At 44.7% G+C, this 27,989-nt stretch overlaps 1 protein-coding gene across 5 annotated transcripts in view; it reads right to left on the bottom strand.

Moving 5' to 3' along the window:
• Window positions 1–27,989, bottom strand: part of SASH1 (SAM and SH3 domain containing 1) — a 465,315-nt gene that overhangs the window by 97,004 nt on the left and 340,322 nt on the right. For all 5 annotated transcript variants that reach the window (XM_060205372.1, XM_060205373.1, XM_060205370.1 and 2 more), the window contains exons 5-7: window positions 10,413–10,453; window positions 6,743–6,829; window positions 2,395–2,507 (exon numbers count right to left, since the gene is read on the bottom strand). In XM_060205372.1, the coding sequence (XP_060061355.1) occupies window positions 2,395–2,507; window positions 6,743–6,829; window positions 10,413–10,453 (241 nt within the window). The remainder of the gene's footprint in view (window positions 1–2,394; window positions 2,508–6,742; window positions 6,830–10,412; window positions 10,454–27,989) is intronic.

Here is a 27,989-nt window from a genome sequence, read left to right on the forward strand (position 1 = left end):
TACATGTGCTGCCAGGGACTGAGCTCTGGACCCCATATCTGAGAGTCCAATGTTTTTCTTTTTAAATTTCTTTATTGGGGGATTAATGGTTTATAGTTGACAGCAAAACACAATCGTTTGTCCATGCATAACATTTCCCAGTTTTCCTCATAATTCAACCCCCACTAGGTCCTCCTCTGCCATCATGTTCCAGGACCTGAACCCTCCCCCCACCACCCCAGTCTTTGATTTTGGTGCAATACACCAACTCAAGTTCAAGTTCTGCTTAGTGTTTTCCCTTCTGGTCTTGTTTTTCAACTTATGCCTATGAGTGAGATCATTCCATACTCATCCTTTTGTTTCTGACTTATCTCACTTCACATGATTTCTTCAAGCTTCATTCAAGATGGGGTGAAGAAGGTGCATTCACCATTTTTAAAGCTGAGTAGTATTCCATTGTGTATATAGATCACATCTTACTCAACCACTCATCTGTTGTTGGAGAGTCCACTGCTTTATCCATAGTGCCACCTCCTGGATCACTCTACAGTTGTCTTTAATCACTTTTTATTAATTTGGTTTACAATACAATAAAATTTTGTGAGCACCATTTTACAAGTCCATAGGTACAAGCTTCACCATACCCAAAGTTCTATGTCATCCAGGATTCTACTTAATGGTGATGCATTTACTCATTTCACATTTCCTTAGTGATTTGAAGGACTCATTTGGTTTCTATCCCTACCTAATTTATGACTTGGCTGCCATTCAAACTGTATGAACCAACTGTTCAAAGTGAAAGCCCAAGAATGGACCAGTCTGAAATTATAGTCCTTCTCCTAAGATCACAAATATGTATTGACTATAATTTCTATATCTATCTATCTACCCATTTTTTTTCTATAGTCCTGCCTTCTCTTCCTTTCTAAGTCACACCTACTACTTTTGAATGTTCCTTTTTTTTTTCTCCCCTCTTTTCTGCCTGGGTCCTCATGGAATTGGAGTTCAGAGCCCTCTGGGCATCTTCTGAGAGTATGGACCAAAATTCTTTATGGGGTGCAGAAGGTGGGATTTCTGGCTTCTGTAATGGCTTCTCCACTGGACAAGGGCAGTGGCTTGTCAATCCATACCCCAAGCCTGTTTCTACCTTTCCCTGTGGAGTAGGGCTCTGGAGAGGTGAGGTCATTAAGCCTACTCGAATGTCTGAAAAAAGTTAAGTCTTCTGTCTATGCCTAGTGTAACACAAAGCAGAAAATATTTACAATAAGTTGAAATTCATAAGTATTGAGAAATGGAAGTAAGAAAAAAAATGAAGGTATATTTAAACCTTGGTCTTTAGGTTACTTAAAGCTTCAATTGTAAAGGCATCTTCTAGAACAGACATAATATTTGCAATAGTTTTCATACACTTAATTTTTTTTTTTGTTTTGTTTTTACGTAGCCTTTTTACTGTTGTTGTCATTGATTACATTCTTATTTTACAAGCCTTGTGATTTCTGCAATGGTATTCAGGGGGTTATGTTCCTTGTTAAAGTGGTCCACAGTACAAAACTATACATGCCCATCACAAATTCCTCCAATAAGGGCATTTCCCCTCACAAGGTGGAATACTGACTGGCATTCCATAAGCAGGATACATATTTTATCTGACAGCATGGGCCTGATGGCCACCAGTGTCATTAAAATACCACAGTAAAGGAGCCAGGGGTGGTGCAGAGGGTTAAGTGCGCATGGCGCAAAGCACAAGGACTGGCGTAAGAATCCCGATTCGAGCCCCCAGCTCCCCACCTGCAGGGGAGTCCCTTCACAGGTGGTGAAGGAGGTCTGCAGGTGTCTATCTTTCTCTCCCCTCCCTCCTCTCTCAATTTCTCTCTGTCCTTTACAACAACGACGACAGCAATAACAACAATAATAACAACAATGATGAACAAGGGCAACTACAGGAGAAAAAATTTTTTTTTAAAGTTTTAAAAAAATACCACAGTAAGTACATTACTTAACTATATTATACTACAGTAGTACTCCTATATCCTTTGATGTTTCTGTCTTAGCTTGTTCAAGTGGAAGATCAAGCCTCTATCATTGCATTTCTGGCCCCATGTCCTGCCTTATAGCACACCATCTACTTGCAGTGCCCTCCCATGGCAGAATGAGTGAGTGAGGTCTCTGGGGCCTCTTTTATAAGGTCACTCATTCCATTCACAAAGATTCCACCCACATGACTTAATCACCCCCCCCCCACACACACACACACAAGGCCCCATCTCCAAAAAGCACTGATTGCACAGACATTAGGACTTGATTTAGGACCTTGGCAGGGGACACAAACATCCCTTTGATGACTGTTCCCAAACTTTACAAGTAAGAAGGTCAAGCAACTCCTGAGCCATGGAAACCAAATCCAGGCACTCTTACCCTGGCCAGTGCTTCTTCAATCGTGATCATCTTCTCCTTGACCATCATCATCAGCTGAATCCGTTCCTCATCACTCATCGTTATCTCACTCGCCACATAGCCCACATCTTCTCCTAGAAACAGAGGACAAGATGCACCAGGAATGAGAACGAGTAAGATATGGAAGAATGCCAACCCTGAAAGCATGCCACTGAAGGATGGACAAGGATGGGCTCGGGGACGCTGTGTGGCACTGGGCATGGTTGATGGAGGTGGTGGTCTAGGGCTGCCTTTCAGGACACCCACGAGCTCATCTATGAGGAAACCCCAAGAACATATGGATGTTAACACAGCAGGGCACACGTCCTTCAGAGTGACTAGAACTGTTGTGATGGGCGGTCTAGTGAAGGAGTTTTGGAGTAATCTTGAAGGGGACATTCCAACCTCATGAGAGAAGGAGCAGCAGCTAACTGCAAGAAGCAGTTACTGTCCAGGGAGGGAGCTCAGTGGTAGAGCACAGGACTTGAATGCATGAGGCCTCTATTGTATATGCCAGGGTGATTCTCTGATCGGCCTCCCTCTCTAATAAACACATAAACACATAAACAAATAAATACACAAATCTTTTTTTTTTAAAAAAGAGAGAGACTGTAAGTTAATAGGCGTGTATCTTAACACCATTCCCGCCAGCAAAGGTCTGTGTCCCTCCCCCTTCCCCCCATAGTGAAGCTGAAAATCTACCCTCATCCTCCATCCAGAGATTTTTACTTTGGTGCAATACTGCAGACTCATGCCCGTGTTCAGTGGGGAAGCAATTACAGAAGCCAAACCTTCCACCTTCTGCACCCCATAATGATCCTGGGTCCATGCTCCCAGAGGGAAAAAGAATAGGAAAGCTTTCAAGGGAGGGGAGGGGATACAGAGTTCTGGTGGTGGGAACTGTGTGGAGTTGTACCCCTCTTATCCTATGGTCTTGTCAATATTTCCATTTTATAAATAAAAATCAAAACGAAGAAATGAAAGAGAGACACTAGAGAAGACGTACTAAACAAAGTCCTTTCAGGGGCCAGGAGATAGCTCACCTAGTAAAGTATGCACCTCACTAGGCAAGAAGCATGGGTTTAACACCTAGTACCACATGGGCGCACCATGAACTAGACCAGGGGAAGCTCCTAGAAGGTGGGGTCAAGAGGGCTAGTCGGAGATTTTGTACATGCTGGAAACCCTGGGTTCATGCCCTTGAATGGGGCGGGGGGGAGCCACAAAAGAACACAGTGCTGGGTGCTGTTTCATTTAAAATGTGAATTGGATGGGCTGTGTAGTGGTGAACCCATGGTTCAAGTACCCAGTCCCCACCTACAAGGGGATAACTTCATGAATAGTGAAGCGATGCTCCTTCCTTTCCCTTTCCCTTTCCCTTTTTTCCTTCCTTGCTTCCTTCCTTGCTTCCTTCCTTCCTTCCTCCCTTCCTTTCTCGGTTGCTGGGGCTTGGAGCCTGCACCATGAATCCACTGCTTCTGGAGGCTACTTTTTTCCTTTTGTTGCCCTTGTTGTTGTTTTATCATTGTTGTGGTTATTCTTATTGTTGTTGTTATTGATGTTGTTGTTGTTGGATAGGACGGAGAGAAATGGGGAGAGGAGGGGAAGACAGAGAGGGGAAGTGAAAGACAGACACCTGCAGACCTGCTTCACCGCCTGTGAAGCGACTCCCTGCAGGTGGGGAGCCGGGGAGCTCGAACAGGGATCCTTAATCCGGGTCTTTGCACTTTGCACCGAATGCGCTTAACCCGCTGCGCTACTGCCCAACCCCCGCGATGCTGCTTTCTTTCTCCCTCTCAAAACCTCTCCATTTAAATTTCTCTGTTTATATCAAAACACAGGTTGATTAATTAATTAATTAATTAATTAAATTGTAGAATAAAATATGAACCCGAAATAAATGTCCTCAGTCATGACAGAGGAAGGCAAGATCCCACGGCATCAGCAGAACAGAGCTGTCACCCTTGTGACACCTCAGCTCCCCACTCAGCTGTGTGACTGCTGCTATTCCTCTGAAGGTAAACATAAACGAAGAGAATCACAGCCATGGAGAACTCTGAGTCCGCTGGAAGGAAAGTACATCCTTGTGAAAGCTTTACTGTCCCAAAGAAGTTTCTAAACCAGAAGGGGATCAGCTTCCAACTCGGAACTGAAGCCAACCAGAATGACAGAGGAAAAGAGAATTTCCCCCAAGCTGATCTTTCCAAAGTGGAAAGACTGCTGTCACCTCTAATATACCTCACCTCTAAGAGACATCACTCTGCTATGAATATGGCTACCATGAGTGTGGCTGTGAGCGCCAGACTGAGAAGAAAGCCTTGTTCTAGCCCTTCATGTTTCTCCTCCTGGCCTGCCTTTCCCACACATCCCTTACTAGTTGCCCCCTTGTTTGGAGTTTGGTGTCCAGGGACCAGTTGGAAGAAGTTGGCTGCAGACTCAGAACCCCTCTGAGCCTGGGCAGGCCTTGGAATGCACGCTTCCCTGGCTTTCCACACCTCATTTCCGTTTCGTAATCCATCAGCCCAGAAATACCACTGCAGCTCTCTTTGCCGCCAACTCATCCACTGGTACAAAAGACTCACAATGTGGGCTGGGCGAGGAGAGGTTCATTTCACTTGTGTCACCTACAGGGACAGGGCTGGTGATGGACAGTGAGTGGGGCTGAAAACAGAAAGCGACCAGCTGGTGAACTGTTGGTTATGTCCCTCCACCCCTCTCTCACTGTCCTGTTCTTTTTGTGTAAAAAAAGACTTTGTTAAGAGTCCAAGGTGTCCTTTCAATTAATAAGAATCCTGAGTGTGTACCAAAAGGAAAAACTGAAAATGTTTAAGCCTAATTTCCTTAAAGCTGGACAGTCAAAAAAACAAAACAAAGGGGCTGGGCGATGGCGCAGCAGGTTAAGTGCACATGGTGCGAAACGCAAGGGCATAAGGATCCAGTTCAAGACCCCGTCTGCAGGGCGGTCGCTTCACAAGTGGTAAAGCAGGTCTGCAGGTGTCTATCTTTCTCTCCCCCTCTCTCCCCTCCTCTCTTGATTCCTCTCTGTCCTACCCAATAACGACAACAACAACAATAACAACAACAACAATGATAAACAACAACCAGGGCAACAAAAGGGAAAAAATAGCCTCCACGAGCAGTGGATTTGTAGTGTAGGCACCAAATCCCAGTGATAACCCCAGAGATAAAACAAACAAACAAACAAACAAAAAACAGGAAGTGGAGCTCACTCAGTAAACTTACCATGTACATTACCATGTCCAAGGCTCTGGGATCAAGCCCCAGCACCAGCACCAAATAGAAGTACCATGGATACCATGGATAGCTGAGAAAATTCCATGGATGGTGGAATGGCAGTGTCTCTCCTCTCTTTCCTCAACTTCCCTAATTTCTTTTTTTCTCTCTCTCTTATAATGAAAAAAAAAAACTTTAGGAAGCAGCTCAGTAGTGGTATAGTGGTATTGGACATTCTCAATGCTTCCATAACACACACACCACTGAATATTGCTAAGGAAAGCAAATATGACATAGCCACTGTCCAGTCCACTGTTCTCATGGCTACATCCCTGAGGATTTGGATTTAGAGAAGCATTTGGAGCAGGGTAAGACAGGAAGATTTTTGCAAAAAAAAAAAAAAATTGGAGTCACTGTTGAGCCACTAAAAAACTTCCCTCTAATGATAACCTTGTTCAAGCCAGACTGGACTCTAGAAGTAGCTTTGTTTCCAGTTTCTTCTCTGGAATGCCAGGGAAACATAAATTATATAACCAGCCTCTAAGAGATGACATATTTACTTACTATATCAACAACAACAAAAGATGTGGTCCAGAGGAGGGAGGACTCCCTTCACAAAGCACCCCAGACACATTCCCATGATGTCACACCCCTCAGACAGTTTCCAGGGCAACAACCCCTGAACTGCCCCTGCCCCTCCAAAAAAACAGTTCAAGATAGCAAAGGTCCCCATGTGACAAGAGGTCCACAATGAACAAATATTAAGGCCCTTTTAGCTTGGGTCTTAGTGTGCAGGAGAAAGGGAAAGATTTGGTCTTCTCTGTGAGATCTATGGGGAATAAGCTCTGCCAATTTGCCCCTAGTTCTGTTTTTTTTAGCCAAAGAACACACACACACACACACACACACACACACACACACACACACACGGATAAGGTCTTAAAGGAACAGAATGCAGGAGAAGCTGAAGGCTTCACAAGTGTGCACAATGCACCACCCTAACTTGCGGCCTCCTCATAGACCAGAAACAGCAGCTTCTCACATTTTTCCAGCTAAAAGGGCTTACTGTCCACCCGTGCCCATTGTGTGAATATACCTTTTGAAGTCTGTCTCATTATTCCTTTCTGGTTCTTTCGGAAGTTCTGCCAGAAGTACTTATTTTTCTTCTTCCAATCTCCTTTTCCTTAAAAAAAAAAAAAAAAAAAAAAAGATACACAAGCAATAAATTCATTAATGACAAAAGTAGCCTCTTCCTTATAATTCAAAGCTTGTGAAAAGACTTTGATTTCACAGAAAGACAATTTCTTTCCCACCCCTGAAAGACTCGGAAATGCCTCCAACTTTGTTTAGAGCAAATGCAAATTCCCTAGTAAGTCCCAAGTAAAGGGTGCAGGAGGTTACGAGGGGGGATGAAGAGACATCAAAAAGGCTGGGCAGAGCACGCATGCTCACTTACTTTGATGTCTGTTGAACTCAGAGGTTCCGTTCTGCCTTGTCTTGTGGTGTGCTTCCCTTTCACTCCCAGCCCCAATTCTTTCAACCCAACCACACGTGGGATACTTTCAAGAAGTTTACTTTGTCTTGTTTGACTCTTGTTGCTCTCTTGCCTTGAGTGGCTCCTGTTCTCTCAGATTGAAGGGTGGGAACAGAGCAGTTGGTATATTCTGCCAGCCTGGTCAAATGAGCCGGCTCCAGGGATCTGTGGAGCTGGCCCCACTTAGTTTCTCTAAGATGCGGGGTGCATATGAATCTATCTATGAAGTAGAGAAAGCAGAACCTCATTCCATGGCATTGGGTGCCTAGTGACATACCAACCAAGACCCCTGGGCACCATTTCTCAAAAAAAAAAAAAAAAAAAAACAGGTTGAGAACATTTTTCAGTTCGGGCTTACAGTGGAGCCAGGGATTGAACCTGGGACCTGGGAACCTTGGGTAATAAAGTCTTTATGCGTGACCACTGGGCTATCTCTTCCTGGTCCCCTGCAGGCTGCTTTTCCTAGCAGGGCTGCTTTTCCTTCCTCCCATCCTTGGAGCTCACTGTTCGAGATGACCTTTGAGTGAAAGCAAACTCACTGCATCACGGAACAGCTGCCACATCTGGAAGGGCTCTGAACATCTGTTATACAGAATGCACCAACAGAGCAACGGGGAAGGAAGAGGGAGACAGGGACGAAGCTCAAATGCCTTGCATGTCAGGGTCACTGGGTTCGATCCTCAACTCTATCTCCTCACCAAAACCAAAAGTGGAGTGGTGATTTGTTCTTTAAAAAGAAAGGAAGGCTGTGGTAGCTAGTGAGCATCTGTCCTCATGCAGACATGGCGTCCTCAAAGCCGCAAGGGTTTCCTCCCCATTGGTGCCTGCCTGTTTGACAGCCAATGAAAAAAATAAAAAGCCAAGGAAGGCACCACTGGTTCCCACTGACTAGACTGAGGCTATCAGGCAAGGCGACAGGACAGACTTTGTGGGAACCCCATCTGTAGTGCCCCCAGGCTAGCAAGGGCATCGTCTGTCAGAATACGGTGGCCTTGTTTAAATTGCAGCAATTCCCCCAGACGGTTGGGGATGACTCCAGCACCGGTGAGGTTGGCTGGGTGCTGCCCATCTGAAGGCAAATCAGCAGGAGATGACAGTATGTGACCAGTGAGGTTAGCTGGGTGCTGCCCATCTGAAGGCAAGTCAGCAGGAGCTGACAGTATGTGGACTCAAACCCCAGCACCAAAGGTTTGGGGTCATTCCTCATCCCATTTTCTCTTAGGTACTCACAGAATATGAGAGAGCTCTTTTGATTATAAGTCCAAAGCACCACAACTCCTAGCCCCTGGATCCCATTATGGACTCTCTGAAATGAAGTGGCCATTAAAAAAATAATGAGGTCTAACAAGGGGATTTTCAAAGTTAACCCAATTGCCAAATACTTTGGTTACAGCAATAACTCTCTATTGTCTTCTTAAACACTAAGACAGCAGAAAATGTCCTCACTTTCTACAAAACCCATATTTCTAACAGTCCTGGAACTTCTGGGGTCCACCTGCATGTTAGCTCTCAGACTCAGGCAAAAACTAGTCAAGTCATGGGCCCCTTGGAATATATATAAAATAGACCTACTAGATTTTCCAAAATGGAAACCCCAAATCTTCATCTGCAATACTCTTGCTTTCAGCTTCATGATAAGTCAATAATTTATTCTGCTTTATATCTTGACTCTTTTTCAGCCACCAGGTTCCAGATGTTAACATGATGCCAGCCTGACTTCCTTGGGCGGACAACCCCACCATGTGTCCCCGAGCCCCACCTCTCCAGATCCCTGCCCCTCTAGGGAAAGAGAGAGACAGGCTGGGAGTATGGATCTACCTGCCAACACCTGCGTTCATCGGGGAAGCAATTACAGAAGCCAGACCTTCCACCTTCTGCACCCCATAATGACCCTGGGTCCAGATTCCCAGAGAGATAAAGAATAGTAAAGCTGTCAAGGGGAGAGGAAGGGATATGGAACCTTGCTGGTAGGGAGGAAGTGTGTGGAATTGTACCCCTTCTTATCCTATGGTCTTGTCAACATTTCCATTTTATAAATAAAAATTTTTTAAAATGATAACGTTGCTGTCAATTAAAATGATGTGGAGGTTGGCAGGTGGCCACCACAGTAGAGGGGGTATATTTCCATGCATGAAAACCCAGGTTTGAGTGTTGGGCTACTGTGTGTTGAGGTGTGGGAACTGGAGAGTGCTAGGGAGTCAAGGGGGAGCCCCTTCATGAGTGGTAGAGCAGTGCTCTAGTGTTCCTCTTCTCTCTGCGTTTATTTTTTCCCCTGCTATTCCTCTTATATATCTAGAGCAGGGGTGGGGAAGCTTCCTTCTGCCAAGGGTTATCTGAATACTTATAACATCATTTGTGAGCCATACAAAATTACGAAGTTGAAAATCAGCACTTAATGTTGCTGGGTCCCATCTGTCACTGCCTTGGCAGGGCTGGACCAAATGATGTTATAGGTCTTGTATTAGCCACCAACAACAGAGGAAAGAAAAACAAACCTTCCCCCCCACCAAAAAAAAAAATGAGTGGATTGCCAGGAGCACTAGAGTTGTGTGGGCACTGAACCTCAGTGATAACTCAGGAGGCACAAAATTGAAAGAGTGGACTCAGAGATAGTTCACCAGGGAGGGTTCTTGAGGTTCGGGGTTCGAGCACTGGGGATCCCTATGGATAGTGAACTTGTGCTGTGATGTTTCTCTTGTCTGTCCTACTCTCTTTCTTTTCCTTCTGCCCAGCCCCCCACCTCAATTTTTTTTCTCTCTGTGCCTCTAATAATAGAAGATGTGACAATTGGCCAGTGAAAGGACATTAAGTAGTGGAACTAAGTATGTGTGAGGTCCCAGAACAGCAAATAAATGAGTGTAACTAACATTCCTGACACTTCCTTAGATTCAGGCCCTCTAGTATATAATTTGCCACTTATCTGATTCAATGCTCATAATGAGCATATGGTATCATTGTTCCCTGTTAGTAGATGAACAAATTGAGGCTTAGGGGCCAGGCAGTGGTGCACATTACAGTGTGCAAGGAGGCCGTTTCAAGCCCTGGTCCCCAAGTGCAGGGGGAAATCAGAGAAGAGGAGAAAAGTTATCCATCAACATCTTCACAATGTTTATTTCTGGGCGGGAAGGAGTCTTCTAGGGTTTGGTGTTTTCGCTTGTACCTATGCTCTATGAAGTAGCAAAGAGAAAATTATTCCCTTTTAAATGGTGAAAACAAGAGAAATGGTACTGACCTACAGAGCCATCTTCTGAGTTTGACTTGTGAAGAGGGTTCCTAGGAAAGAAAAAAAAAAAAAAGACAAAACAAAACACAGGCTTAGTTACCAGGGAGCTCTTGTTTCATTTGAGACCTGTAAACTCCCCTTGGCCCACTAAGCTGAGCCAGAGAAATGTTTATGGAATGTTTACCACCGGCTTTCCTTGTCACCTGCTGCTGAAATTTCTAGAAATTCACTGGCAGCCACATGCCAACATGTATTAGAGACTCACTGGGTGACATTGACGTGACCTTCATGCCTGTGTTTATTAGATACTTATTATGATGCCACCATTGAGAAGGCTCTCATGGAGGCCAAGAGGTGGTGTACTAGGCTGAGTGTACTCACTACCATGTATAAGGATCCAGGTTCAAGTCCCCGCTCCTCATCTGCAGGATGGAAGCTTCACATGTGGTGAAGCAGTACTGCAGGTGTCTCTCTTTCTCTCCGAAGAAGAAGAAAGGGGGGAGAGGGAGAAGAAGGGGGAGAATGGGAAGGGGAAAGGGAGGGAGAGGGGGAAGGGGAAGGACAAGAGGAGGAACAGGAGAGGAAGGCTCTTGTGTGAGTGAGGAAGAGAAAGCAAATAAATATGAAAATACAAGAGTGCTGGCTTAGTGTAGTGGCTCTGCACATAGCCTCTGAGGCAGAAGGGCTTTGGGTTCAAGGCCTGTTCTCACCAAAAGCCAGAGGTTCACCCCTCTGTTAACAAAACAAAACAAAACAAAACAAAACACAGACCCAGTGTTTCAAAAGATTCTCAAGCCAGCAGGAGCGACTGATCCACTCAAGCTGACATCAGAGGGAATGCTAGGCAGTCAGAGATTAGGTGTCCTCTGCAGAGGGACAGCCAGCATGAAATTTCTCCAACTGGTTGCTGCCAACTGGCTATCTGAGGTGCTGGATGTTCTAACTCTTTCTAGAGAAGCCAGAAACCAGCATTTTAAACAAGAAAGCCATGTTTGCAAGCAATGGCAGATAAATCCATGTTGTCAAAAATGTGCCCAGGAGAATCAAATGTCTGTCTGGGCACAGTATATTTATTTATTTATTTATTCCCTTTTGTTGCCCTTGTTTCCTTTTATTGTTGTTGTTATTGGTGTTGTTGTTGTTGTTGGATAGGACAGAGAGAAATGGAGAGAGATGGGGAAGACAAAGAAGAGAAGAGAAAGACCACCTGTAAGTCGACTCCCCTGCAGGTGGAGAGCCAGCGGCTCGAACCGGGATCCTTATGCCGGTTCTTGTGCTTTGGACCACCTGCACTTAACCCGCTGTTCTATCACCCGACTCCCTGGGCACAGCACTTTGCCTACATCCTAGCCTGGGAGCCAGACGATCCCAAATATCTTGGGTACAGCCTCAAACTAGTTAGCTCTGCATTTCTCTACAGAGATATGCACACAGGCGCCCACTAAAAGCTAGAGGGCAAGGGAAGCAAAGACAGTTAGGACTGGTTCTCTCTCTAACCGGTTAAGAGCAGCAGGAAGGAGACACTTCAGTGATCAAATGCATGCTTTATAGCCCATGTGGCCATGGGTTCAAGCCCTGGAGCAACTGAAACTAAATAAACTGAACATAAATGACAGTTTGGAGTTCTGGGCTTTGCCACATAGTCAAAGCTAACACTGAAACTAGCTCCCCTGGGCACACGTCTGCTCTGCCATGTGTGACCTAGGTTTGAGCCTGGCCTCCACAGCACAGGGGGAAGAAGCTTCAGTGCTGTAGTGTTTTTTCAATTCTCTCTCTCTCTCTTTTTAAATATTTATTTATATATTCCCTTTTGTTGCCCTTGTTGTTTTATTGTTGTAGTTATTATTGTTGTCATCGTTGGATAGGACAGAGAGAAATGGAGAGAGGAAGGGAGAAAGAGAGGAGGAGAGAAAGACAGACACCTGCAGACCTGCTTCATGGGCTGTGAAGCGACTCCCAGCAGGTGGGGAGCCGGGGGCTCGAACCGGGATCCTTAATGCCCGTCCTTGCGCTTTGAACCGCCTGCGCTTAACCCACTGCGCTACTGCCCGACTCTTCTCTCTGTTTCTTTCTTTCTATCTGAAAATATCAGTTTGGAAGTGAAGTCCCAGAGATGTAAAATAATAATAATAATAATAATAATAATAACAACAGTCATTGTTATAGATTTTACTCTTGTATTTTGAGTTCAAGGTCAAAACAGTGTGCACCACTCCACTGCAGGCACGCCTTTCTGCAGATGGCCACTTACAGCAAAGGGGGTACCAGGCTCATTCCTGCACTTCCTTTGAGGACTAAGAATGTCTTAACTGCTAAGGACTAAACACATCAAATACCCCTAGTTGTTGGCAAGCAATTCCAATATACAATAAACAAACAAAAAAATAGATGTGAAGACTCACTTTTTCTAAAAGACATGTTTTAGTAGGGGCAGGGTCTCACGAATCATACCTTTTCTTTCTCTCTCTTTCCTTCTTTATGCCTTCCTTCCTTTCTTTCTTTTTCGTCCCCAGGGTTATCGCTGGGGCTTGGAGCCTGCACTACAAACCCACTGTTTCTGCGGCCATTTTTCTTTCCTTCTTTTTTTTTTTTTTTTTGGATAGGACAGAGAGAAATTGAGAGGGGCGTGGAAAACAGAGAAGGAGAGGGAGAGAAAGACAGACATCTGCAGATCTGCTTCACCACTTGTGAATCGACCCTGCCCCCTGCAGGTGAGGAGTCGGGGGCTTGAACCGGAATCCTTGTGCGGACCCTTGTGCTTTGTACTATGTGCTCTTAACCAGGCTCACCACCGCCCAGGCCCCACGCATTCCTTTTTATCAGTCCACTGCTGATCTAGGATAATACACCATCGCTGGGCCATCAGGAGTTTTAGCATCATTTACTCATACCTCAATAATACAGGAAAGCATGGGGCCCAGAAGTTAAGGAGGACACCCAAGGTTCTCAAATACTTAAGAAAAAGGGCCAGCTGGTGATACACCCAGTTGAATGCACACATCACCATGAGCAAGACCCCAGGTTCAAGCCCCAGGTCCCCACCTACAGATAGGATGATTCAAGAATAGTGAAGCAGTGCTGCAGGCGTCTCTCTCTCTCTCCCTCTCTCTCTCTCTTTCTCCTTCCCTCCCTCCCCTTCCAACTCTGTCTATATCCAATAAATAATGAAATCAAATATTAAAAATAAATAAAATCTTTTTTTTAAAGAAAGAAACTAGACTGGGAACCATACCAAGGCACCCATGGAATACTGGTTTTTGTCATTCTAACATTATCTCTGACTTTCCTGAGATAAATGCAAATGAAATTGTCTCAGCGCTATTCTTTTAGTTTTCAATTTATTACTTATTATTATTACTAGCCATCAGGGTTGTTATTACTAGGGCTTGAGGCTTGCACAACAAATCCATCATTTCTGGTGGCATTTTTTTTTTCATTTTCTAGAGACAGAGAACAGCAGAACAGAACAGCAGAACAGGGGGGAGAGAGGAGAGAGACACCTGCAGCACTGCCCCATCACTCATGAAGGTTCCCCTTGCAGGTGAGGTCTGCGGGCTTGAGATAGTATCCTTCCACATGGTACTCAGCCCTATTCCTGAAAAATTTTAAAAAATCACTTCTGTTTTCCCAATTCCTTTATAATCTTTCAGACAAATCTGATTGTCTAATGTCATGTAAAAAAAAAAAAAAAAAACCAGAAACTTGGTTCTTAGCTACAGTTAATATACAATATAGTCATATTTTTCTCTTTAAAATACTGGCTTTCTGTTTGTTGTCATTTTTGTCTACTTGTTCCAAATTAGGACAGCTTTTGCATGAACCTGAGGTTTTGCACTTTGCCTCTTTTTAACAATAAAGGACGCTTTTAGCAGTCATCTGTTGCATTTCTCAATAATTTCAGCAGGTGGCACTCTAGCTTCTTGGTTCGCCTTACCATGCCAAGCAGGGATCCCTTTGATTTTTAAAATTTCACAAGTTCACAATCTTAGATAACTGGCCAAAGAACAGCAAACCAATGTTTCATAAGCACAAGGCTCCGCAACTCATCAATTTGCAGAGGGGAAAAATGGCACCATAGGAAGTTTAATTTGGATGCAGCGAATTGTCCCCTGCAAACAGAAAGCTGGCGGGCAGCCGTGTGAAACGCCGTCTCCTTTCTCTCCTTGAGACTGATCACAAAATTCATCCAGCAGAAGCAAAACTCAGTGATGTAACCAAATTCCAAATTTGGATAGCAGCAGGTGGAAAGGGTCATTTACTGAGCTCCTGGTGGAAGAAATTAATGCTCAGAAGTCAGTTCCAAAGCGACCCCCTCCTAATGCACCCTCCTCCCCCTGTCAGTTGAAGCAGTGCTGGAAAGCACTGCAGAGCAGGTTGCTGAGTCCCTGTCTACACATCGCTTTCACTGTCAAAAGGGTCAGGTGATTCTGATGATTCAGAAGTCAAAGCAACACACAGTCGCACCGTAAAAATCTAAGTGTTTGACACCATCAGGTTGTGTGTTTTTGTCTCAAAGTTCAAACGTAGCAAGTGCTTTTGTCCCTAATTATCAGATGTCCCCAAACCTGCTTCAATGCAAACCTCTTTTCCTACAGAGTTCTAAAGCACAAGAGCCCTTCCATAAGGTCAAATTTACATAAGAAAATTTATCAAAGGGGTCAGAAAAGTGATTCAGTGATAGAGTGGCTGCTTTACATGAGTGAGATCCTGGGTTTGATCCCCAGCATCATTATGCCACCCCTTCCTTTCCCTTCCCATCAATAAACAAAATGAAAATTAGCCTGGGGAAGTGGCTCAGCAAAAGAGCTCATGCCTTGAATGTGTGACTCCACAGGTTTGATCCCTAGCACGGCAAAAAGCGATGTAGTGGTGCTCTGATCTCTCTCTCTCTTTCAATTCAAGAAATCACAATTTATGGATTAAAGCAAAAAGAGCATCTCATCATCATAATTAATTGTTTTGGCCATATCAGTCTTGAGCCAATCTTCCCATAATTGCTTCATTCATTCATTCATTCATTCATTCATTCATTCATCTATTCACCCCTCACTGAGACACTCAAAATGCAGTGGTAAAAAAAAGATGATCCTGTTCTTGTAGTGTTTGAAGCAAAGCATGGACACTGGTGCAGAAATGGGAAGAGTTGGGGGGCAGGTGGTGGCGCACCTGGTTAAGCACACATACTACAGTGCACAAGGACCCAAGTTCAAGCCCTTGGCCCCCTCCTGCAGGGGAAAAGCTTCAATAGTGGTGAAGCAGGTTTCTCTTCCTTTCTTCCTTTCTCTCTCTCTCTGTCCAATAATAAGTAAAGATTAAAATTTTTTTAAAAATTTAAAAAGCATTGGGAAGAGTTTCAAACAGATGCCATATATATATATATGGCATGTGTTACTCCATTTCGAAATTTTGTTTTAACAAATGTTTGAAAGCTCAGTTGTAATTAAGTGTAAGTGCACAAAAGAATTGTTGTGAAAACACAAACTAATTGTGGCCATCTCTCCCAGAGACTTAAGGTGTTTATCAGATACTAAAAAACACTTGCTAAGAGCTAAACTTCAGTCCAGAAAAGAAAAGACTGCAAACTGATCTGCTAGGACACTACTTTGCATACTGACCCCCATCCAATGTGACAGTGACCAGGTTTCTGTATCTCCCACCTAGAGATAGGCATCTGACATACAGCTGAGGTCACCTTGATGAGAGAGACTACCTCTGGCCACAACCCGCCAGGGACTACTATGACTTCAAGGTTCCTTTACCTGAGTCTCTCATTGCTATGTGTGTCAAACTAATGAATTCAACTGGTGGGATGTTGAGTGAAGAAAGTTGATTGGCACTGCAGAAAGACACAAGTGTGTACAGGATTCTTAAGCAATTATTCAAGGAACTGTGCTCACCAGAGACAGACAGAGGAGGCCTCTTTGCAGAGGAGAAAAGGGAGCAATGACCTGGCATGACCTTCATTCTTGCCCTACCCCCCACCCTTGGAGAAGACAGCCAGGGCCAGAGCATCAAAAGGACAACATAGGCCCCCTATGGAGGATGAGGTCAAGGTGACCATTCCAGTGAAAGTAGGAAGGAGATGGTTAGAAATCTGAGTCCTGGGTGAAGGGAAGCCAAGAGAACTAGAGACAGAATGTAACAATTTCCTACTGATTTTTTTTTTAAAGATTTGCCTTTATTTTTATGTCATATTATTTTATTGATAGCACAGAGAGGAATTGAGAGGGAAAGGGGAGATAAAGAAAGAGATAGAAAGACAATTGCAGGGGGTTGGGTGGTAGCGCAGCGGGTTAAGTGCACATGGCGCAAAGCACAAGTACTTGATTAGTAAGGATCCCGGTTCGAGCCCTGGCTCCCCACCTGCAGGGGAGTCGCTTCATAAGCTTTGAAGCAGGTCTGCAGGTGTCTATCTTTCTCTCTCCCTCTCTGTCTCCCCTCCCTCTCAATTTCTCTCTGTCCTATCCAATAGTAACAACATCAATGGCAACAATAATAATAATGACAACAAGGGTAACAAAATGGGGAAAATGGCCTCCAGGAGCAGTGGATTCATAGTGCAAGAAAAGAAAGCTTACCCCCTCCCCGCAGATGGGGAGTGGAGGCTTGAATCTGGGTCCTCACACATACTAATGTGTGTGCTCAACTCACTGCACCACCATCCAGCCCCTCAATCCCTCGATGACTTTCAGTCCATAGATCAGCTGGGCATGGTGGAGAGAAACAATGTGAAGATTGAGCTCCAGTGGGAGAGCTAGCAGAGCTAGCATAATGGTTGTGGGAATAACTTTCAGGCCTGAGGCTCTGAGCTCCCAGGTTCAATCCTCAATGCTGCCATGAGCCAGGGCTGAGGAAAGCTCTGTAAATAAATACATAAATAAATAGATACAAAGAAAGACCACACTCACTGAGGACAAATTTGGTGTTCAGAGACAGGTCAAGAAGGCAAGGGGACTTCGGAGGAGTAGGCAGTGAGGAAAAGGAAAAACATGCCAACGCTGACCTTTTAGTGACTAGGTAAGAGTAAACACTGACCCAGTTTAGGGGGCTCACCCAGTCAAATGTACAAGCTACCAGCTGTGAGGTCCTGGGTTCAAGCCTTGAATCTCCACCTGCAGGGTTAGAAGAACCATGCGTGATGGAGAAATGCTGTAGGTGTCTCTCCTTTCTATCTCTCTCTGCCGTCTCCGTCTCTCACTCTCTGCCGACGAGAAGGGACAAAATAAAAGGGGGGGGGAAAAAAGACTGACCACTTTGAATAGCAGAGTTATGCAGGCACTGAGCCTTGGGGATAACCCTGGGTGCCCAGTAGGTAAATGGAGTTTAGAGTCTGGGAGATAGCTCGGCATCAGAGCACAGGACTTGAATGTGTAAGGCCCGGGGTTCAATTATTTCTGGTACCTCCATGTGCTACAGCTGAGCAGTGGCTGCTCTAATATCTCTCTTCTCTTCTCTCTCTCTCTATCACAGAGTAAGTTCATATAAAAATCATAAGGTTAATTGGGGGAGGGTTGGGCAGTGATACACCCCGTGATTAAGCACACAGTTTATCATGGGTAAGGATAGGTTTGAGACCTCACTACTCACCATGAAGGGGGGGGGGGGCGCACTTCATGAGTGGTGAAGCAGGTCTGCAGGTGTCTGTTTTTTCTCTCTCCCTCTTTATTATCCCGTCCCTCTCTCAATACCTATCTATTCTAGCAAGTAAAAATAGAATTAAAAAGAAAAAAAAAAAGGCCACCAGAAGTGGTAGATTCATAATGTCAGCACTGAGCCCCAGAGACAGCCTCAGTAGCAATAATGATGATAAGATCAATTTTACACAAATATTGTTGCTGCCTCCAAAGTCATACAAGTTGAATCCCATGTAGCTGAGTCTATTGCTTCCTAGCAGAGAATCTCCCAAGACCAGGGAAAAGCAGAAGCAAGTGCAGGTCAACATGAAAGTCTCTACCCTTCTAGAGAATTCCACCTCTTGAAGGAGACATTCCCACTGACCAGCCTTCACAGAATAGGATCATCACTGAGACCAGAAGTGTGGACCTGCCCAAGGACGCACAGGCTAGAACACAATGGATTTCAGAGCTGTGTGCTGGGTCAGGAAGCTAAATATTAGAGTATGGAATCTACATGTGTGAGGTCAGTCCTAGGTTCGATTCCCAGTATGGCCCTATGCTGGAGTTGCTTCATATTCTCTCTCTCTGAATGAATGAATTAATGAATGAGAGAAAAGCAATACCAGTTGTCCAATGTCTTGCCCACTTCACAGCAGTGTTTCTCCCTCCTATCACACCCACATGTCAACCCATATTTTACTAGAATGATACTTCCAACCCCTGAAGACTGGGGGGGATGCTTTATCACCAAATGTGGGCATGGTCTCTGGACTCATCAAAGCTAAGTACTTCAAGCACATTTTTCAGGATGGGGTGCTGCTGCCACTGCCTGGCCCTCGGAGCTGCTTGTCAGAAGAAAGGAGGCCAAATCACTTGGCACAAACTCCCTTTTTCTTCTTGTGTCTATTTATATACACATAATCCCTCCAGGCAAAGACGACTCTCTCGTGTCTGTACACGGGCTCTGGCACACTGCAGGAGGCGGATGAAGGCCTAGGCCTAAAGGAATTCCTAAAATAGACTCTGTGCCTTCCTCCTGATGGGCAGTGCAGAAACTCCCTTGTAACCCTAACAGGCTAGAAACAGGGAGAGCTGCTGGGACTTCACTTCTAAGAAAGGAACACTTGTTCTGCGTTATGGAGCTGATATGGGGAGGCCAGGTGGTGGTGCACCTAGTTAAGCCTACATATTACAATGTACAAGGACCCAGGTTCAAGCCCCCAGACCTCACCTGTGGGAGAAAGCTTCTCTAGTTAGTAGTCAAGGAGTACTGCAGCTGTCTATCTTTATTTCTCTCGATCTTCCCCTTACCTCTCAATTTCTTCCCGTCTCTATCAAATAAATGAATGAATACGCCAATAGCAATAGCTTGAGGATATTTGGATGTCCTTTCAGCCCAAGTCTCTGGAAATACTGTTTGCTTCCTGTCCAGTTTCTCTCCTGCTGAATTTAAAGTGAGGCTTGCACTGTGTCTGAGTTTTCCCCTGCATCATCCTGGGGACGTTAAGTCAGTCCCCCAAACCAGGGGTGTTTTCCCCATGATGTAGGACAGGGACTGAGCCATCATGTGTGCTTGTGTTCACAAGTAGGAGGGGGAAAGGAGGATGACAGGGAAAGATGGTGAAAGAGTTGAGGGGCCATTGGGGAGTCGTTTTCTGTTGTTTGTTTTGCTTTGTGCAATATCCGAAGCTCAAACACTTTTGATTCTCCTATTTCCTGTGTCCATTTTTATTTTAAATGTATTCCGGATAGAGAGAAAAGGAAAGGGAGAGACAGGGGGCCGGATGGTGGCATACCTGGCTAAGTATACATAGTATTAAGTGCAAAGATCAGCCTAAGGATCTGGGTCCGAGCCTCCAGCTCCCCATCTGCAGAGGGGAAGCTTCACGAGTAGTGAAGCAGTGCTTCATGTGTTTTGTTTTCTCTCTGTCGCTCACCCTCTGTAAAAAAGATAAATGTATATATGGCCACTGGAAATGGCAGAGTATTGCAGATACTAAGCACCAGTGATACACCTGGAGGAATGGGATGGAATGGGAATGGGAATGGGAATGGGAATGGGAATGGGAATGGGAATGGGAATGGGAATGGGAATGGGAATGGGAATGGGAATGGGAATGGAGTGGAGTGGAGTGGAGTGGAGTGGAGTGGAGTGGAGTGGAGTGGAGTGGAATGGAATGGAATGGGGCAATGCCTGGGGTCCTTATTTTATAGTCTGGTCATGTTTTGTGACCAGAATTCTGCCTTGGGAACTGAGCTCTCACTTTCTATCACTTAGTGAGCGGTCCACTTGGTTTCATTATATTCATTTCACTAAAAAATAACTTTCCACAGAAGCCTAATAGTGATTCTAAGGGAGAATGTACTATACTTTAACCCTCATATTCTGTTCATTTAGTGACACCTTTGGTGTCAAATGGGTAACTCCTTAACTTGAGATTCCTTATTATTCTCTGGGGATCAAAGTTATCTCCCCTCCTAGGGACTTATCTCTTCTATCCAGTAGAAATAAATAGGAGGTAAAGTTGAAGCAAAAAAATTCATCTGCTGCCAAAGTTGCTGTGTGGTTGGAAGCTGGGGCAATAACTCCACTGGGAGAGCACTGGACTTGAATGCCTGAGGCTCTTGGTTCAATCCCCAGTAATACATGCACCAGATTGGTGCTTTAGCAGTCTCTCTCACTCTTTCCCTGCCTTGTGTGACACTGTCTATCACATACCTGATAAATAAATCTTTAAAAACAAAAAAAGTTTGCATCTGGCTAGTGGTGCAGTACATAAAGCCTTGGGCTCGCAAACGTAAAGCCACCAGTTTGATCTCTGGTATTGCACATGTCAGAATGTTGCTCTGGTTCTTCTCTCTTTCTCATAAATAAATACATCTTTGTTTACAAAGCTGAAGGATGGAGGCCGGGTGGTAGAGCATCAGGCTAATCACACATGGCACGAAGCGCAAGGATCCTGGTTTGAGCCCCCAGCTCCTCACTTGTGGGGGGGTCGCTTCGCAGGCAGTGAAGCAGGTCTGCACGTGTCTATCTTTCTCTCCCCCTCTCTGTCCTATCCAACAACAATGATAATAACAATGATAAACAACTGGGACAACAAAAGGGAAAAAATAGCCTCCAGGAGTAGTGGATTCACAGTGCAGGCACTGAACCTCCAGACATAACCCTGGAGGAAAAAAAATAAAAGAAAAAAAGGTGAAAGATGTGGAGAGTGAGGGGTGGCACACCACCCACATTGAGCACACTTATTACAGTGCATGGGGACCCAGGTTCAAGCCCCTGCTCCCCAACTGCAGGGGGAAAGCTTTAGGAGTGGTCAAACAGATCTGCAAGACTCTCTCTCTCTTTCTCCCCTCCCCCCATCAATTTCTCTCTCTCTATCCAAAATAAATAATAAAAAATTCAAAGAGTTGGGGGGAGTCAAGAGAAACTCAGGCTCACTCATTGCCAGGAGCAGGCAAATTTAAGAATCAAGCACCTCCCTGAATCCAATGCCCTGTGCACCTACATTCCATGCTTCCTGCCAGTACCTGCTAGATTCTAGGCTCATGAGAGAATTCAGCTGCCAAGCTCACTGGCTGGGAGTGAAGGGGGATTCTATTGTCTAAAAGCTGGCACCGCATCAGTGCCAACCTTCCTGACACCTTGTCACTCTGGTCAAAATACTCCCATTCAGACTTTTCCTTTCATTTCACAGTCTACTGTCAGTCTGTGCTTTCTGGATTTAGGTACAAGGTCACCTTCATAAGTGACCAGAGCAGGTGTCTGGAGAGTCAAGTGTAGGGCTAAGGGCTCAGGCAGGCAGGAGGTCAGCAGACTTAAGATGGTGCTGTTACAGATCATTCTGTCCTTGTTTCCCCTTTATGCATCTTTTCTTTCATATTTATTTCTTTACTTGGGATAAAGACAGAGGAAAATTAAATGGGGAGGGGGAGAAGGAGAGAGACAGATACCTACAGCACTACTTCAATGCCTCTGAAGCTCCCTCTGCCCCTGCAAGTGGGGGCAAGGGACTTGAACCCAGGTCCTTGTGTACTTTACTAGGTGCAGCCCCCTCCTTGTCTTTCTTTTTCATGTGAAATAGTGATGACAAAACTACCTGGCACAAAGGATCATTGGGCGAATTATAGGAAGTAGGTGCGTGTGTGTGCATCCATGCGTGTGTGAATGAGTTGGCACAGCACCTGCCATCTGATAATTCCAGTCGATAGTGCGGTTTGGAACTAACTCACCAGAGGAAGTAATCACACATCTATCTGCTCAGTTCTGGAAGGTTCTAATATTCAATATAGCTCCAAGGAATGAACCCAGGACCTGGACTATGTATAACAGGACTCTTCAGTAGTCTTCCCAGACAGATATTATTGCACTTTATTTTAGAGAGAGAGAAAGAGAGAAAAAGAGACGAGACAAAACAGTACCACTCCACCAACTATAGAGAATCCTGGACGTAAACTCAGGTTCACGTAAATGTTGACGCCTAGGTTCTACAGGGTGAGCTCTGGCCCAATTCTCCAGCACTTTCTTTCTTTTTAAAATATTTTATGTATTTATTAGTTTATTAGATAGAGACAGAGAAAAATTGAGAGGGAAGAGGGATATGAAAAGAGAAAGAGACAGGGAGACACCCACAGTCCTGCTTCACCACTTGTGAAACTTTTCCCCTGCAGATGGGGATCAGGGGCTTGAACCTGGGTCCCTAGGCACTGTAGCGTGTGTGCTTAACCAGGTGCGCTACCACTTGGCCCCTCCAGCACTTTCTGAACGTTCCTTCTTTCCATTTTAATGTTACTTTCCCTCAAATAACCTGGAGAGTAATTTCTTTTTATCATTATTACTTTATTTATTTATTGGATAGAGATGAGAGAAATTGAGATGGGAGTGGGAGATAGAGAAAGAAGGAATGAGACAGACACCTGCAGACTTGCTTCTCTATTCATAAAGCTTTTCCCCTGCAGGTGGTGACCTGGGGCTTGAACCCAGGTCTTTACATACGGTGATGTGTGCTCCACCACAGGACTCATTCTGAGGAGTAATTTCTAATCCTCTTGCAATCACAGTTTATACAGACAATTGTTGTGTGTGTGTTTTCTTAGAATTCAAAAAATACAATGATTGCACATGATATCGCTCTTAATCTGATCATTTTCCCCCCTTCTGCTTATCTCCTGTTGGCTTGTAAAAATACTAAGAAGGATACCAATTTAGTTCAATGTATCCAGCAATACTAAATAAATTCCTGTTGATGCTGAGCGAGTCTTCAATACCAGACATGGCTTGGGGCCCATCAATCAAGTACTATTAACTCTCCCAAAGAAATAACAGAATTTAGGAGCTGGGCATTGGCACACCCAGGCTAAGGAGAGATGGAGGTTCAAGCCTCTGGCCCTCACCTACAGGGGGAAAGTACCATGAGTAGTGAAACCATGCTACAGGTGTCTCTCTTTCTCTCTCCCTCTCTATCTACTCCTCTCTTCTCAATTTCTCTCTGTTCTATCAAATAAAAGGAAGAGAGAGAGAGAATATGAGAAATGACCACCAAGAGGGCTTGATTCATTTTATAGGCAACAAACCTCAGTGATAACCCTGGTGGTTAATTCTAATAAATAAAATAATGACAGGGTTTGCCTGGTCCATTGAGTGTGGATAACATCTCTAAAATGTCATCCAATCTTTAATTCTAATTTGACAGAGACCCCTTCACACATGAGGCAAATTCACGCCCTCAGAAGGCACATAAAAGACGTGTAAATGGGTTGAAAATTTCAGTCATGTGTCAGCATTTCCAACTTCTCCCCACCCCACCTCCCACTTGTATTAAAAATAGCCATCAGAATTATGCTAGGCAGGCCTATTCCATCTTTGCAAGATATTGCAAAGAATTATCTTTTTTTTTTGCCTCCAGGGTTAGCTCTGGGGTTCAATGCCTGCACTACAAATCCACTGCCCCTGGAGGTCATCTTTTACCCATTATTGTTATTATTGTTGTGGGATAGGACAGTGAGGAGGAGAAGAAAGAGAGGGGGAGAGAAAGACAGACACCTGCAGACCTGCTTCACTGCCTGCGAATCGACCCCCTGCAGGTGAGCCGGAAGCTCGAACCGGGATTCTTACACCCGTCCTTATGCTTCATACTATGTGTGCTTAACCCAGTGCGCTACCACCTGGCCCCCAGAGAATTATCTGATTCACAAAAATACAAAGAGAAAGGCAGAATATCCATCTAGGTGTGCAAACTTCACTTCTAATAATAAACACTTTCGTTACCCCTCAGTCCTCTGCTGCTTATATGAGATAATATAGAAGCTCTAGTTATACAGACAGGGCCTTATTTTCTGCAGCAAATCACTCAAATCTCTTTGCTTTTTAAAAGCACTGTCCCCGAAAAAGCTTGAGTGGGCATAAGGATGCTCCTTCCTCTTCTCAACAGCACGGTTTGCAGAAGCCATGGATCTTTTCCTTAGAGTAAGAACTGCATGCACTAGAGGACAGCACTGAAAAACAAAAGGTGGCACTTGGACTGAGCATGGCATATTGCATCAGAGCAAAGGACTCTGGAGAAAGAGAGAAAGGGATGCGATGAAGGGATACTGGGGTCCTGGTGTACAGTGGGGGAGGAGGCCTTAAATTGGGGAGGGAGCCAGTGTCTCCCAGACACCTCTCAAGGGGAAGTGAGAGCTTGCTTGTGCCTTTGTGTTCAAGTTTATATTGTAAACCAGTAAGCTCCCAATTAAAAAAAGAAAACAAATGTAGACACATGCCACTAAGCAACTGAATACACTATCAAGGTAGGTTTGTGTGGGCCACTGACAGGAACTGAGACTGAGCGAGGCCATCTCAAATGCCCCGCCGACCCAACACCTAGGAAACTGCCTGATGGCTTACAATGTGGGTTCTGGGGTTCGATACCCATGCTCCAAGTGAGTGCTACCACTTGCTGGCCAGAAACTTTAGACAAATGACTCAGTACTGCTGAATCTCAAATTCCAATTAAGAAACAGAGTAGTAATACCATCTACCACTTTGGATTTCTAGAAGTTTCCATTGAGCACCACCGAAGAGTTAGAATCAGGAATGCTGCCTTTTCCTTCCACCCAGGTCTTCCTTCGGAGTTTAGTCCTAGTTCTTCTTAGAAGACTGGTACTTAAGTCTCTTTACATAAAAGGGGTTGATTCCCTGGCAACTCTAGGATGGCCAACCAGCTCCACCACCCTCATACCCCAACAAAAACACCAGGCCAAGGAACTTAGGTCCCACCCAGTGAATTGGAAAATCCTTCACAGAAGATGCTTTGAAAGAGATTACTGTTCTCCATCTAGGGACTATTAATTTGTACCGAAATGAATGGTACAGGACACTGGCAGGAGTTAAAGAGTTTCAGGCCTGAAAAGCAGCCAAAGGCCATCTCTCCACAATGGTGGTCCAGGGCCTTCTTGTATGTAGGTGACAATTCCTTCCAGCCAGGTCTGAACCAGAATAGAAGAGCAGAGCTGTACGTGCCCAGCAGGTGCAAATGCAAACCACGGAGAATCCAATCTGGGATCTCAGAGTCACCCTCTCCAAGTTTCCAGAAACTTCTCTGCATGTCCTTCTCTTTTCTATCTGGGATACATTGTCCTTCTATGGCCTCATAGATCTGAGCTGCCTGGGTAAAATACTGGTTGTCTAGATGTCAGGAGAGATGCTGAACACTCTACAGAAAATAATCACACAGGGCCAAGTGGTGGCACATCTGATCAAGCACCACATCACAGTGGTTCAAGTCCCTGGTCCCCCACCTGCAGGGGAGAAGTTTCATAAGTGATGAAGCAGGTCTGCAGGTGTCTCTGTCTCTCTCCCTCTTTATCTCCAGCTCCCCTCTCAATTTCTCTGTTTCTACCCAATTACAAATAAACAAGAAAAAAACCCACTGAGGGGCAGGGTGGTGGTGAGACTAGTAAAGCACATGCATTACTATGCTCAAGGACCCAGGTTCCAAGACCCTCACCCCCAACCCCTTCAGCTCTCGCCTACAGAAGTGGAGGAGCAGGCTGTAGGTGACTCTCTTTCTCTCTCCCTCTACTCTCTGTCTTTATCACAATAATAATAATAATGATAAAAGTCAAAACAATAAAAACAATAACCAAGCTAAGAAGTCATTCCAATTCCTTAAAAAATCTCCAGAAAAGCCCCATGGCATGTCCCATGACAGTTCCCATGACATTCATATATTCACACACAGCAGTAACTGAATTGTCTCATATAAAAACAACCTACAGTGACTTGTTTCACATATTGAAGATAAAAATCTGCTTGTGCTATATTGTCTACACTTTCCAAAACAAAAGAGGAACTATTATCCCAATTATAAGTGGAGCTTATCCTACTTTGAATATCTTTCTCCATGCAGAGACTCGAGATCCTTTTTGTGGACTGATTTAATATTAGCTCCCAACACTCTGGAATTTCATCAGTGCTTGTCTTTATACTACTGTGTATAAGATTTATCATACAAAGTTCCGTGTTGCCAATCAAAAAGATCTACCTAGTTCTTCCACTGTTTCCCTTCCTTGCTTTGGTAACCACCAGCTGTCACCAAGTGTAAGATCTGCTTTTATTGATTTCTTCTAGGTTAATAGCTAATCTATATTTCACATATTAAGTGAAATCAACTGGTAGTTCTTCATCTTTTTCACAGCAAAGTAATATTCCACTGAGTGAATTTATCCCAGTTTTTTTTTGTCCAGCCGTCTACCTGTCAACAAACATTAGATTGCTTCCATTATGCCCTTCGGATATATGCCTAGGGGGTGAAACTGCTCAATCACACATTATTTTCATTTTTATTTAAGGACTATCTTTACTGTTTCCCATATTTTACAGTAAAGGTTCACCTCACCAATTGGAGGTGATACCTTGCCGCTGTTTGATAAGTAAGCCATGCTGAACATTTTTTTCCTGGGCCTGTTGTACTTTTGAGAATTGTAAGCAAGCTAATTGAGAAGAAATCTTCTAAGCTGAGAGGAATGCCATACAACATAAAAATAGGAGACATCCCAGAACTGGGGCCACTCCTGAACTAATGATAATTCGCCTATTCAAATATCCAATACAAACCTGTCAATCACACCAGCTGTCACTTGGTGTGGACAATGAAATCCTGTGCTGCTTTGTGGAGGCAGAGAACACAATAAGGGCTGCACCTCTAGGAGTTTACCCAAATATAGCTTACACAAACTCACTGCCTGATGTGGACAAGGAACGAGTGGTCCCAGCAGACAAGGGGTATGACTCCAGTTCCCATCTTCCTTGCCCCTATTTCCACGGCCAGACTCGTCTTCTGTCTCGCCCTGATAACTCTGATTCTGTCTGTGTGGCAGTCTGCCTGGGAACACGTTTACTTTCCATGTTCCTCTGCAGCGGACCCAGGCCAACTCTCGAGAACCTGGCCAGGAGAAAGAACTGGAACATTACAGTGCAATGTTCCCGGAAAAGCTGCTGTTTCCGTAATGAGCAAGACTGACGCCATTGCCACATGCTGCCTGCCCTCTGCCCTTGTCCTCTGTGCTGCCTGAAACGCCGGCATGGTGTCCACGTGGTTGTCATTACTCATAACGAAGACCAGTCAGTGTGGAGGATGAAGATTAAAGGTCAGGAAAGTGTCTCTCCAGCTATTGGAAAGAAGGAAGGAATGATGGGAAGAAGAAAGGAAGGAAGGAAGGAAGGAAAGAAGGGAGGGAGGGAGGGAGGGAGGAAGGGAGGGAGGGAGGGAGGGAGGGAGGGAGGAAAGAATGAAGGAAGGAGGAAAAAGGGAGGATAGAGGGAGGGAGAACAAGATGAAAGGAGGGAAGAAGAAAGGAATAAAAAAATGGACGATTTCTCAGGCATATTAATATAGATCTCATTGCCTTTCAGGATCAGGGAATCACAGAGAAAACAGATCCCATTATACAGACTGAGAAGACTAGGGTTTATGGAAAAGTCACA

The sequence above is a fragment of the Erinaceus europaeus genome, chromosome 13, assembly GCF_950295315.1.
Source record: "Erinaceus europaeus chromosome 13, mEriEur2.1, whole genome shotgun sequence".
NCBI lineage: Eukaryota > Metazoa > Chordata > Mammalia > Eulipotyphla > Erinaceidae > Erinaceus > Erinaceus europaeus.